The sequence below is a fragment of the Ursus arctos genome, chromosome X, assembly GCF_023065955.2.
Source record: "Ursus arctos isolate Adak ecotype North America chromosome X, UrsArc2.0, whole genome shotgun sequence".
Classification (NCBI taxonomy): Eukaryota; Metazoa; Chordata; class Mammalia; order Carnivora; family Ursidae; genus Ursus; species Ursus arctos.
In genome coordinates, this window is record NC_079873.1 from 82,229,013 (window position 1) to 82,241,933 (window position 12,921).

At 35.1% G+C, this 12,921-nt stretch overlaps 1 protein-coding gene across 4 annotated transcripts in view; it reads left to right on the forward strand.

Moving 5' to 3' along the window:
• The window catches only part of NRK (Nik related kinase), a 128,163-nt gene that overhangs the window by 7,521 nt on the left and 107,721 nt on the right, over positions 1-12,921 (forward strand). For all 4 annotated transcript variants that reach the window (XM_026488162.4, XM_057313442.1, XM_026488160.4 and 1 more), the window contains exon 2: positions 505-570. In XM_026488162.4, coding sequence (XP_026343947.1) covers positions 505-570 — 66 coding nt within the window. The remainder of the gene's footprint in view (positions 1-504; positions 571-12,921) is intronic.

Sequence of the window (12,921 nt, forward strand, 5' to 3'; positions counted from 1 at the left end):
CTGAGTAATATGCCATTGTGTATATACACCTCATCTTCTGTTATTTATATTTAGAGGTTATTTTCTTTCTCAAGAATTACTATTATGTAAATAAACTGTCCAGACTTTGTATCCAGTATCTACTCATCATTGCTATATGCTAAACTTTCTGCCTGTCTGGTTAGTACTATGTCAATTACAAGTAGATAAATTTATCTCTATTTCAATAATTGTTATAATTGCATTATGAATATGCTTCAACTGGACATAATTGTAAGCATTTTACAGATTTGTGATAATTTGTCATACAACTGCTTAATGTTTATGTCACTGTTTCTTTTTCATAAATGACTATACTCTGTCCAGGAAAATTGTGACATGCTTTATTCTTTTGGTAAGTGACACTTAGGCTCCTCCCATGGAAATTCTAAGGAAGCAAGGCAGATTGGAAATACCATTCTAGGTAATTGAATACTTGCCTACTTTTCCAAGAAGATTGACAATTTTTGTTCTACATTTTTGTAGGATCCAACTGGAATATTCTCACTGGATAAAACCATTGGCCTTGGTACTTATGGCAGGATCTATTTGGTAAGTGGAGTTAGATTATGTATTGGTTCTTCATTTTCTAATAACAATGATTGCAAGTGAAATCCCTACACTGGAGAGCAAATAATGACAAAAGCATTTCACTTTGAGAGATGAATCAAATTAAGATAGCTCATGATATCTGTGGGAAATATTACAGAAGAAATGGATGGGCAATCTATAGTGAACCAACAGTCCAAACATAAGATCTAAATATTATTAGTAGAAAACTAATAAAATCATCAACAGAAAAGGGAATTAATTCAAATTAGATGTACCCAAATAAAAATATCATTTGGTTTATGTTTATACACCCATATCATTCAAATTACATTCAACCTTTAAACTGAATGTTACAAAAATGAACATTTCCACGACATTCTGTATCATACCGTGCACATGTGTGTAAAAGAATTAGCCAAATAATCTAACAAGAAAAACTCTGCATTTATTTAATGATAATTTATTAACCACAAAGTATGTGCTGAGCCCTGTCACAGTCTCTGGACATAAAGTGATGACCAAAACAGATTATCTCTGCTCTTCCAGGGCTTATGGTCTAAAAATGTATAAGTGATTAAATGTGTGTATGTGTGTGGGAAGGATTGGGAGAGGCACATATATTATGTATGTAAGCACACAAATAACTGTCTATTTGCAGTTGTAATATATTCCTTCATGGTTGTTGAGGATAATGTTGATGCACAGGTAAAGCAGGGATATTGTTGAGGGCTGGCTTGGAGATGGGGTTACTTTAAAGGTCCTATCACCTTTATCACCTTCCTCCACACTCTAGTATGGAGATTAGACATTTTCTCAATTGTTTATAAGGTTCTGTACAAATACAGTGTTCCTTTTCCCCAAGCCTGCCCCTCAAAAACCAAATCACTGTCCCTAGGCTGATCCTTAGTGTAGACTAACCACAGCCCTCCATATGGATTGTATAGAGGTGTCCTGGTATAGGTCCAGTGGAAGAGGCTTCTCTCTAGTTTAGACAAGGTTGTCCTCTGCTTGCCAAGCCCTGTACTTTTAGGTTGCATCTGCCTAGAAGGGGCTTTTAAAAGAAAATCATGTACCCAAGTTGGAGTGGGGGAGATCTTTAAAATTTGCACAAAAGTACCTATAGCACCAAAGCTGACTAGTAAACATAGCATTGTGGAAGGTTCCTAAAAGCAGAAAGAACCTGTTCCCTATAGGGAACAGAGAGAATGCCAATATTCATGACATTTTTTTAAAACCATTTTGATTTTACCTTTTAACAGAATCAATAAGCTATAGACAGTGATGTGATACAAACACAAATATGTTGCTTGTGTTACCTCACTTGCATCTCAGACTGAATGATTAGTTAACAATTGTGTGATCTAAGTGAATTTTGTCACCATATACATAGATACGTACACCTACATACACAGAAGTTCTTCTCCACTTTTTTATGTTATATTTACAATCTCTATGACTCCATATCGTGAGGGGTGTGTTTGTGTGTGTGTGTTTCTGTATTTTTTTTATTTGAAGGAATACAGCTCTCTCCACCACCAGATTTTAGGAATAAAAACATCAATCATATGAGGTAAAAAGCAAAGGTAAGGTTAGATAACACAAAAAGATGGTTTTTTAATCATCAGTCATCAGAACTGTGATGCCATAAAATGAAGAAAAGTCAAGAGGGTAAAAGGTGAGTTGTGCATGGTAACGCTTTTTTAAAACTAGGGTTTATTGAGGTATAGTTTACATTTGGTTAAATTTGCCCTTTTAAATATACAATTCCATGAGTTTGGACTAGTCATTTAGTCATTTAGTCAGGTAACTATCACCAGAATCAAGATTTTTCCAACATACATTTTAAGATACACAGTATACCTTCAAATAATATTCTTCAAGTAATACTTCACTGTGTGTTGTCCCGAATTGTGTAGTATGGTTATATTTGTTATATATTTTACCTTTATGTGTGATATAAACCCACAATACTACTACTTTGTTCCCTATACTCAATACTAATACTTTTTACTTAATTATCTTTGAGAGCAATTATAAAGAAGAAAGAGTTATATTTTTGTTCATTTGAGCCATATCTGGAATTTTCATTTCTTTGGCCGAATCCAAGTTTCTATACTTCTTAAGCCTGAAGAATTATCTGTAATGTTTCGTATAGTGCAGGGCTTCTGGTAATGAATTCTCTGCTTTGGTTTGTGTGAAAATCCCTCATTTCTTCTTCATTTTTAAAATGTATTTACACTGGATATAGAATTTTATATTGATATTTTATTTTTCTTTCAGCACTTTAAAGATACGACTCTATTTTCTTCTGGCTTGCATAGTTTCTGAAGTTTACTGTCATTCCTATCTTTGCTCCTTTGTATTTTTCTTCTTACTGATTTTAAGACTTTTGTCTTTAACTTTGTTTTTTAGCAGTTTAAATATGAAATGTCTAGGGTTTTTGTTTTTTACTTGTGTGTGTGTGTGTGTGTGTATACCTTTGGTGGGCTATTTATCATCCTTGGGGTTCTCTGAACTTCTTGGATATATAATTTGACATATTTTATTTTGGGAGAGAAATTCTTGACCTTTTATCTCTTCAATTTTTTTTTTTTTTGCTTTCTTCTCTTTCTTCTTGTAGAAACCAATTTTATATTTGTTAGGCCATTTGATATTAACTCACGGATCTTTGATGCTCTGTTTTGTTTCTTGTGTGTGTGTGTATGTGTTCATATGTTTATTTGCTTTTATTCTCTTTCCTCTTTGCATTTCACTTTGGATCCATTATTTCCTATCTTCAGTTTTACTGATTCCTTTCTCAACCTTTTTTAAGCCAACTGATGAAACTGTCAAAGGCATTTTTTAGCTCTTCTATTTTTTTCATTTCTAGCATTTTCGCTTGACCTTTTTATAGTTAACATCATTGCTGAAATCTCCATTTGTTCATGCATGTTTTCCATATGTTTCACTAAAACCTTTCACATATTAATTATAGTCATGTTAAATTTTGTCTCATACTTTGAATATCCATGTCATCTCTAAGGCTGGTCATATTGATTGCTTTGTCTCTTAAGAGTGAGCTTTTTTTAATTTTTTGCTTGATTATTTGTTTCTTAAAATGTTTGAATGCCAGACATCACTAGTAGAACAGTACAGATTGAAGTAAATGTATTTATGCCTTGAAATGGGCACACTTGTTCTTCTAAGTCATTAATATGGGAGGTTGAGTCAATCTAATATGATGAACTATGTTTGGGTTATTTTGTTGCTATGGTTACCCTTTCGAGTTCCTCTGTTACCATGTGCTTAATATGGTGGTGCGGTTCTCCATATTCCTGCTCTACTCTCAGCCTTGGACCTCCCCTGTGCATCTGTGCTTCAAAGAGATTCTCTCTTCACGTTCCTGTGCCTCTCTAATGGTATGCTGGTATTGCTTCTTATTAAGTGCTTGTTAGCCTGGGACAGGGAGGAATTCTCTGTTTTCTTTCTGGTGTGGGACAGGGAGGAGTTCTCTGTTTTCTTGATTCAGCCTCAGCCTTAAGCAGATCTTACGCCTATGGGTCATGGAAATGGGACATTCTTAGTTACTCTTTCCCTCTGCTAGTGGTAGGATACTTCTTAATGGTCTGGGTCCAGGACTAATTCCTGCCCCTTCCCAGAAATCGAGGAATTAATTTTTTTTTTTTTTACATTTCCCCAGCTGCAGTAGGTCTTCCTCCATACCCTGGGGGGAACAGTTTGCTGCCTTTCCCTTAAAGCTTAGGGCTCTTATTCCTTAGGGAGAAAGGAATTGGACATGGTTTCATGCTTTTCCTACTGCAATGGCTTCTGCTCTCTACTAGGTCAGTACTGTAAATCCATGGAGCAAAGCCTGTAAGTGTGTATAAATTCCTCTTATATCTATGGCTCCCAAGGGTATTGTACTCTCAGGCTAGTCCATACTTGGCCTTTAGCAGTTCATTAAAAATTTAGCTGAATTCTTTATACCACCTGCTATGATGACCTTGCTTTTCCTCTGCAGCCACAGGTAAGCCTGTGCTAATGTTCCATCTCTCCTTGCAGATGTTTATCTTTCTTCAGACATCAGGCTAGGTGGTTGCCTTGAGACTTCTCTCTAGGTTCAATAAAAGTTATGATTTTGTAGATCATTCAGCTTTTTCTTGTTGCTAGGGTAGGGGTGGCACTCTTTCCAACTTTCCACATTCTCATCAGGAGCCAGAAGTCCATGTCAGTTCCTTTTAACTGAATCTTCATGAAGCATCTACCATATGTTAGGTCCTGTACACATTTGTAATCCCTAAGAATTTCATATGTATCTATTCAGATCCAGAGATAGAGAACACTTTCTACCATTAAATCTTCAAAGCAGAAACCTCTGTGTTACAGAAGGTAGATGATTACAGATGCTTTACTTACATTAGACATATTTTCCTTTGTCACTCATTGATATGACCTCTTTTGTTCTACCTCAAATTAATTTCCTTATTTAATAAGTCTTGGGACGGTGTTACTGTAGATCAATACCTCCTTCTTGGAAAATAATCTTGAGTATATAGAAAATGCTTTTAAAATGTTCATACTTTTATGCCAATAATCCCACTTTTGGAAATATATGATAAACACCAAAAATGTAGAAAAAGCATAAAGATTTATTTTAGCAGAAAGGTAGCATATTGTAGTGAAAAGAGGGCCTCCTTTGGAACAAGGCAGACCTGATTCAGTACTTGCTTGGCCATTAATTAGCTATGACCTTGAGCAAGTCCCTTAACCTCTGAGTATATATTTCCTTATTTATACAATGGAACTAATAACATCTTACAAGATTTGATAAAATTTAAAAACAGCGTATTACTGTTGTTATTATTTGTGAAAACACAAATTCAGCAAAATCCTAAATAGTAAAAAATAAGATGAAGTAAATACCCACTCAGTCAATTTCATTGCTCTAAAAAGAAGTGTTTATGAAGACATCTAGCACCATGGAACTGTCTTTAATACATTAAGCAAAGTATTCCATATTATTATATGTACACTCTGGTTAAAAAATCATGCATGTGAAAAATGGTAAATTAAATAGAATAGTGAGATACTGCATGTAATTGTCTATTCCATATTTTTTCTATTCTATATTTCTAATGTTTGTAATGTTATATTATTTAGGTAAAGAACATACATATTTGTGTATATATAGTAAAATATACATGTGTATATATGTATTAGGCAGTACCAAATGCTGTATAAATACCCTGTACAACAAAATGGAAGCATGATACCATTCAAAATTAATGTCAGAGTGACTCATAGAGTCCTTTGCTTTTTCAGTGCTGCCAACCACATCCCCTGCTGGTGTTTGTTTTGGTTAAGGTCTCTCCAATGTCTTCCAGCTTGTTTCCAAGGCCTTGTTCTCTGGCAGGTTTCCAGCTGTCTAGCTGAGGTCTGTGCACATTGAAATGAAGGCTGAGTTGCACACTCCACATTGTAACCCTTTTACTTTCCTGCTTTTTCTTCTAATTAGATGCCTATCTTTCTACCCTCTCCCACCTTCTGCCAGTACAAACCTCACTTAAAATAGTGGGTTTTATTTTTTTTTCTCTTTTCAGGAGAAAGTATTGTTCTTCCTTTTTCCCCCTAGTAGAGTCAGAAAGTACAGTTTCCTCTTCATCTTTAGCTGCTAGTCTCATAGCTTAAGAGTCGTCACTTGAAGTAGAGGAATATTTAGAATTTTCCCATGTGAGACCATATAAGTAGAAAGAAAGTAGGTTGGAACTTGTTTTCTAAAGGTACTATTAGAAAAATAAACAATTTCCCAAAGAGCAATGTACACAGAGAGACCACAGTTATTTTATGAAATATTAAGAAGGAGACCAAGACCCTTTAAGGTAGCATGGTGGGTGGCAAACAGACTTTCCTACTAACTGACACTATACATGTAACTTGACTTTTCTGGGCTAATCTCCTCAACTTTAAAATCAATGTGTTAGACTAGATAATCTCAAGGGTTTCATCTGGCTTTTTGACAATACACCTAGCATAGTGCCTAGAACTCAATAAAATGTAAACTAATCTTATTCTTACTGATACCAGCATACTTGTAACTGTCTTATATCCCCTTCACCATCTTGCAAAATAGAAGTTCCTTATTGGCTGTTAATTGAAGTAGTTCCTCATTTCACCAAATAAAATGATTTTCATCATGTTTTTCTATTCTTTTCTCTACCACTTGATAAAAAGGCCTCATATTTTAGCTCAATAATTACTATAATACCCAATGAAAAGATAAAACTGGGCAGCCAGTGTATTGGGAAGGTAGGATATTTCATTATATGTTACTGTTAACTAACACCATTTTGTTAAGCAGAATACTAATAGGATAAGACAAATAACTGAATCTCCAAAATGAACCATTTTGCCTTGATCTTCATGGAGTCTTGACTACAACATTAATCTCAATCATCTATTTCCATGTTGCCATTTTAAGGTGGTGAGGGCTGAAAAAGCAGTAGGAAAAGGTTTAAGGCAACCATCTCAAGCAAAGGAAAAGTTTACCTGAAATAGGGTAAGCCTCTATAATTGAGTCTAGAACTTAGTTGTCACATGTGCCTGGTACCTAATGGAATGAAATTAATGCTGGAAGAGGGAAGGGACTGCCCCAAATATCTTCTTGTCCTAAAACTTAAAAATATACCTTGGGCATAAGGAAACATTTATCCTTGAGAGATAGTAGAGGAATTATCTGCCCCTTCGTAGTCAGCAGATTAAGTCAGATAAATGAAAGTGTGGCATTACAATCACAAGCAAATTCCTGAATTGCTTACACTCTGGAAGTGCACTGTTGAATATGGAAATTTCTTTTCAAAACACTGTCAAATGTATCACTTTTAAATTTGTTTTTTTTTAATCACTGCTTGACACATTACTTTTACTTTACCAGACAGGTGGGATTTAGGTTTATTATTTACATTTTCTGGATTTGAAGTTGGAGCAGGGAATGGGAACAGAAAAGCAAGAAATATCCTCAAAGTTGATGACGTACAATTTATGATATTTTAAATTAAGTTTCAGAAACATGCTGACATTTGGGTTGCCTAGCCACTAGGCCTATTGGAAGGGGGTTTGAGTATTTTTCCTTTTAGGCTGAAATTATACTGTTTATTTGCCTACCAAATGTCTAGCACTGTGAATGCTTTCTTTTTAGGTAGGAAAGTTTCCTCACATCCTTGCCATTTTGCAAATATAGCTCAATTAAGTCAGCCAACAAATATTGCTTGAGCGCCCATAAAGTGCATAACACTGTGCATTTTATTATACATTGCAAGCCTCAGAAGCAGGAGCTGAAGCAGAAGCTGACTTGAGGCTACAGGCTTACTAGGTTGTGGTTCCTTCCTAATGCAGTACCATAAGTCCAGAGCCCTCTCTTGGTTCTGCCTTTTTCTTGTGGCATCACCTCCTTACGATAATATGCCTCAAAAGTGGGGCTTGGCCTTTTTTAAGTAAACCTCCTGCTGCTCCACATAGGGAATATTAAATTTATCCCTTAAATAAAAACATTGATTTGAATGTTTAAAATTTTCCATAATAAAAATTTTTTAAAAATATTAATCAAATGCCTACTATGTCCCAAGCACTGTGTTAGTCACTAGGTGCTAGTTAGAATGATCAGAAAACATTTGGGGGTGCTTTTATTGATTTAGTTTTAGTAGACCTAAGGAAGGAAGTTATTTTCCCTATGATTGTGGCCTCTACATTTGAGGAGGGAGTGATATGTAACAGGAGGGAAAGGGAGAGGTAGGGTGAGATTGGGCAAAAGGAGGGAGGAATTAGGGATGTCAGTTTTTTGTTTTGTTTTGTTTTGTTTTTCCCTGAATGTAGAAAGTATAATGAAGCTTCTAACCGAAACTCCAGGAAACAAGCTTTCTTTTTTTTTTTTTCAATAAGAGAACTGAGGCTGAATATTTGCAATGGGGGTGAAAAGAGCTAATATAGGCTGAGTACATTGAAATTCAGGGGACCAAATTAGTGGGAGGTACTGAGGCTTAAAGGCCTTGGGAAAAAAATGGAATATTTCTATTTTGACCATGACATCTCTCCAGCTGTGGAATATAACCTAGGCTCTGAGTTGTAGGCTTGTCTTTTCCTTTTTGTGTTATACCTTACTTCTACCTCCTGGTAAATCTTGAGGGAGGAAGAAGCAATAGCATCATAGGTCCAAAAGGTGAAAGTTGTATGTGGGATTTGTACTCTTAGGAGGCCACAATTAATTTTTTTCACAACTACTCTAATCTGTTTAACAAGTTCACAGATATACATGGGGAGAAATTCAAATTCTATATTTGGTGTGTTGTGGTAATGCAAAAATTATGATCTCATATCTTTGATTTCTAATTAAGTTGATTTTACGAAGTTATTCTAGGGATAGAAAAGACAAATTCAAATGTGTGGAGACAAATATGTATTTCTAAACAAAATCTAAGTCAAATAAATTATAGCATTGTGTCTTTGGTCAATCAGATAAGAGCATTCCAACTACAAAAATTTTTATAAAATATACATGTAAATCTCTGTGGGGGGAATAATACAGTTACTTAAAAACAGATATAAAAAATTGCACGATCGATGCTTAGTTTATACACTTAAAGCTCTTTCTAATTTGTGAGTCCTAGGAAAATTTATGTGGACAAGCTTTTATAAACCATTTTATTTTTTTAAGATTTATTTATTTATTTCAGAGAGAGAGAGAGAGAAAACGTGAGCAGGAGGGGCAGAGGAAGAGGGAGATAGAATCTTAAGCAAACTCCACGCTGAGCGCAGAGCCCCACGCGGGGCTCAATCTCATGACCCTGAGATAACGACCTGAGCCACAGAGCCCCACACAGCGCTCAGTCTCACGACCCTGAGATCATGACCTGAGCCAAAACCAAGAGTCAGATGCTTAACCAACTGTGCTACCCAGGCGCCCCTTTATAAAGCATTTTAACGAGAGATGGAAATGAGTGGGAGCAGTGCTAGAAACATTAATGTACTCTGTGTCTAATAAACTGAAAATTTAGTTTTGTTTTATTTTGCATATACATATATACATACATATTTATATATATGATATATGTAGAGTACGTATATACATATGTGTATATATATATACAAATACATATATGTGCACATATATACTATATCTTTGTGTATATACATATATATAAGTTATACTACATAAATTATAAATTACATATAGATATATGGATAAATAGGATTGTGGTCAGATTCTCAGTAAATTCGATAAAGGTGGTTGAAGAATCAAGAGTTCTTGCTTTCCTTAATCCTCTAGTATCTGACCACTAAAAAATAGTTAGCTAGGTTTCCACTACATTTTATGAAACAGTTTAGAAAATAGCATTTATGCAATTCTAAGTCTTGAAATAAAGAGTCTTAACTCAGTTTTAAGAATTTCCAACATCCTACCATATTTGTGTATCTGTGTCTAATGTAGTTTTGTGAATGATGCTAAAATTGCATTTAGAAATGAATGTGCCATGGTAGCTCTCTGGAGGTGTCAAAGAAAAAGTAGAAGCTCTTACATTTTTATGTTGCTGGGGCTATATGGAAGGCAGGTTCTTACCTGTGAGTAAAATTGTGCTAAAATATCAAATAATATCAGAATATATAAGCAGTTTTTTTTAACCTGCAGTCCTATTTTTCCCTGCTCAGATACACCCATGTTATAACAAATTCCTCCTCCATCAGAGCATGGAGAAAGAGGGGGAAAATTAGGTATAAATTGTGTGTCATTTCAGTTAGAGAAATAATGATATAGAAGTGGTTTATGTGTAATTTGTGTTGGAAAAATAGGAAAGCTCCTTTTAGGTATGTCATTTATAGGCAGAGTCCCTTTATGAATAGGGAAAGGAGGTTGAATTATTCAGGGTCCCCTGAGGGAAAAGAAGATTGATTATATTCTAAGCATTGCCAGTAACATTTTGTATAAATCATTAACTGAAGAGAAACAAAACAAAATAAAAAAAAACACCACCATAATCAAAAAGGGCAAGTTTAAGAGTTCTCACAGAAGGATAGCTTTTCTTGGCTCTGAGAAAAAAATTAAAATTGAATAACATTAGTTGGTATACAAATTGGTTGAGGAAGAAAAAAAGATGGAGAATGAAATTTAGTTACTTTAGAGATAGTGAGCTTAATGTCCTAAAAGTGGGTAACATTTATTGAATGCTTACATTGTTCTTAGTGCTTAATTTGCATTTCATCATTTATATTTCATAAGAGGGTTATGATGTGGGCACCATTGTTAACATCATCCACCCATCTCATAAATGAGGAAACTGAGGATCCAAGAACTTGAGTTACTAAACAAGTTCACAAAAGTAAGTTGCAAAGTCAGGAGTCAAACCAAAATTTTCCTGGCTCTTAGGTTTGTGCTCTTAACTCTACTATATTATATTCAGCTCAGCATATACAAGCCACAGTCAAAAAGCATTCAACTATATCAGCCAGTTGAAAAAAAATATCTGCCCGAGTATAGGGAGTATGTATATAGGAACCTGGTAAACAGAGGTCAGTTATGACGATTGTTCATGATGTGTCCCTCAGCATATTTGTTTCCTTCATGACAGGCACTAAGACACACTCAAGTCTGAGGAACTTTTTCTGGGATTTAGAATTTCAGAAGTGGACAGGAACAAATCAGATGGCCTTTGAAGGACACTTGAAGCTCGTGACAAAATTCCTACTCAGACTCTTGAAAACCCTAGGAAAGCAGAGATTGCTTGCTGTCACTTCTTTATTCTTTTCTAGTGAGGGCTTTATGCCTCAATTACTGCTCCTGCTGGGAGCCCCAGAGAAGAGGGAGACAGCAAAGGATAATTGAAATTTAGTGCCTCTCAAAGATAAAATAGAATTTCAGCATCTCCTTTGTGGGTGATTGGTTTCTGATTGGTAGGGATATTAAAAATTAACAAATTTTAAAAGTTTTAGGTATTTTCTAACAGATGCATTTCTAGGAACATGGGTGAAAATTAGATAGATAAATATAATTTAGGGTAGGAACATGGGTGAAACATATATATAATATTTATTATATTTATTTATTATTTATTATATTTATATATACTTTATAAATTATACAATAATTTATATATATATATATAATTTAGGGTACCCTTGTATATTTCCTGCCTAACAATAGAATTTCTCCCAGAGTCTAGGCTGGAATAAATTACATGTAGGGACTAAGTGGCTATAGCTTGAAAGGTTAGAAGAGAATTGAGCAGGTAGATGGAGGCAGATTTAGCCTTGAGGTGAGGAAATGTATATACCAGGTGTGCTGCTTAAGTAAAATTCTCAGTATACTGTCCCATCAAATGGGCATACAGGTTTCAACAGAACTTACATCTTGAGGCTTTCCTGTGGTTAACCTCTACAAGACTTTTTCAAGCTGCCAAGTTCCTCCCACCTTGTCACAAAATAAAGCGTTGGAACAATAGTAGAAAACCAGCTACAAGTCTTAGAGTGAATGCTTAAGAATTTATTAGTCTTTAAAAAACTAGTTTGCAAATTTCTTCAGGGACAGACAGGAACTTTTTAATTTTGGCTGTACCTCCAGAGCACCTAATAAAGTGCCTTGCACATGGTAGGCAAAGGGCATCAGGGATATATGACAAGTAAAACTTGCAGTGTAGATGTAGTATGTTTTCTATTGCCTACTCCATTTATTATCAGCGTTGTCATCGTACAAGTAGGTATTATGAAAAAATTAGATGTCTCCAGAAAATCTATCTTAATCACCTATATAATCTCTTTGAAATTAGCAGAATACATATGGGTGCTTGGCACAATTTCTTGTGGGACTAAAAAGATGTGTACAAAAGTGACCCCTTCCCAAATGACATATTTTAACAGGCGCTCTCTGCAGATGTGCCTTGATGGAAAGAATTGACTAATGACATGCCGCTAAGCCAATGCTGGAGACAGGTTGGCCTTTCAAAATTATACCACCTAAGTAACTTTCTATCCTGACTATAAAAAAAGGTGGCACTGTGTAGAGATAAATATTTCCAAAGGATGGAAATATTAGCCTTACTTTTTTTTATTACTTTCTTCTGAATGAGTCATTTAGGAAGTTTGAAAGAGTATATTTTTTCTCAGGGTACTGTAGTTTGCTGTAGTGTTGCTGGCATGGCCGAGTATAAGGATGGTTTCAAGAGAGCCTCATACCTTCAGGAAGATGTCTAGAACGTGTGCAAATATTTCCTGACTTGGAAGATTGGCAGCCGTTAGAAAGAAAAACACATAAATAAGAGCCTACAAATGTCCTTGCTTCTCTTAGCCTTCTACCCACGCTTGCCAGTTGCTGTAATGGGTTTTTTAACT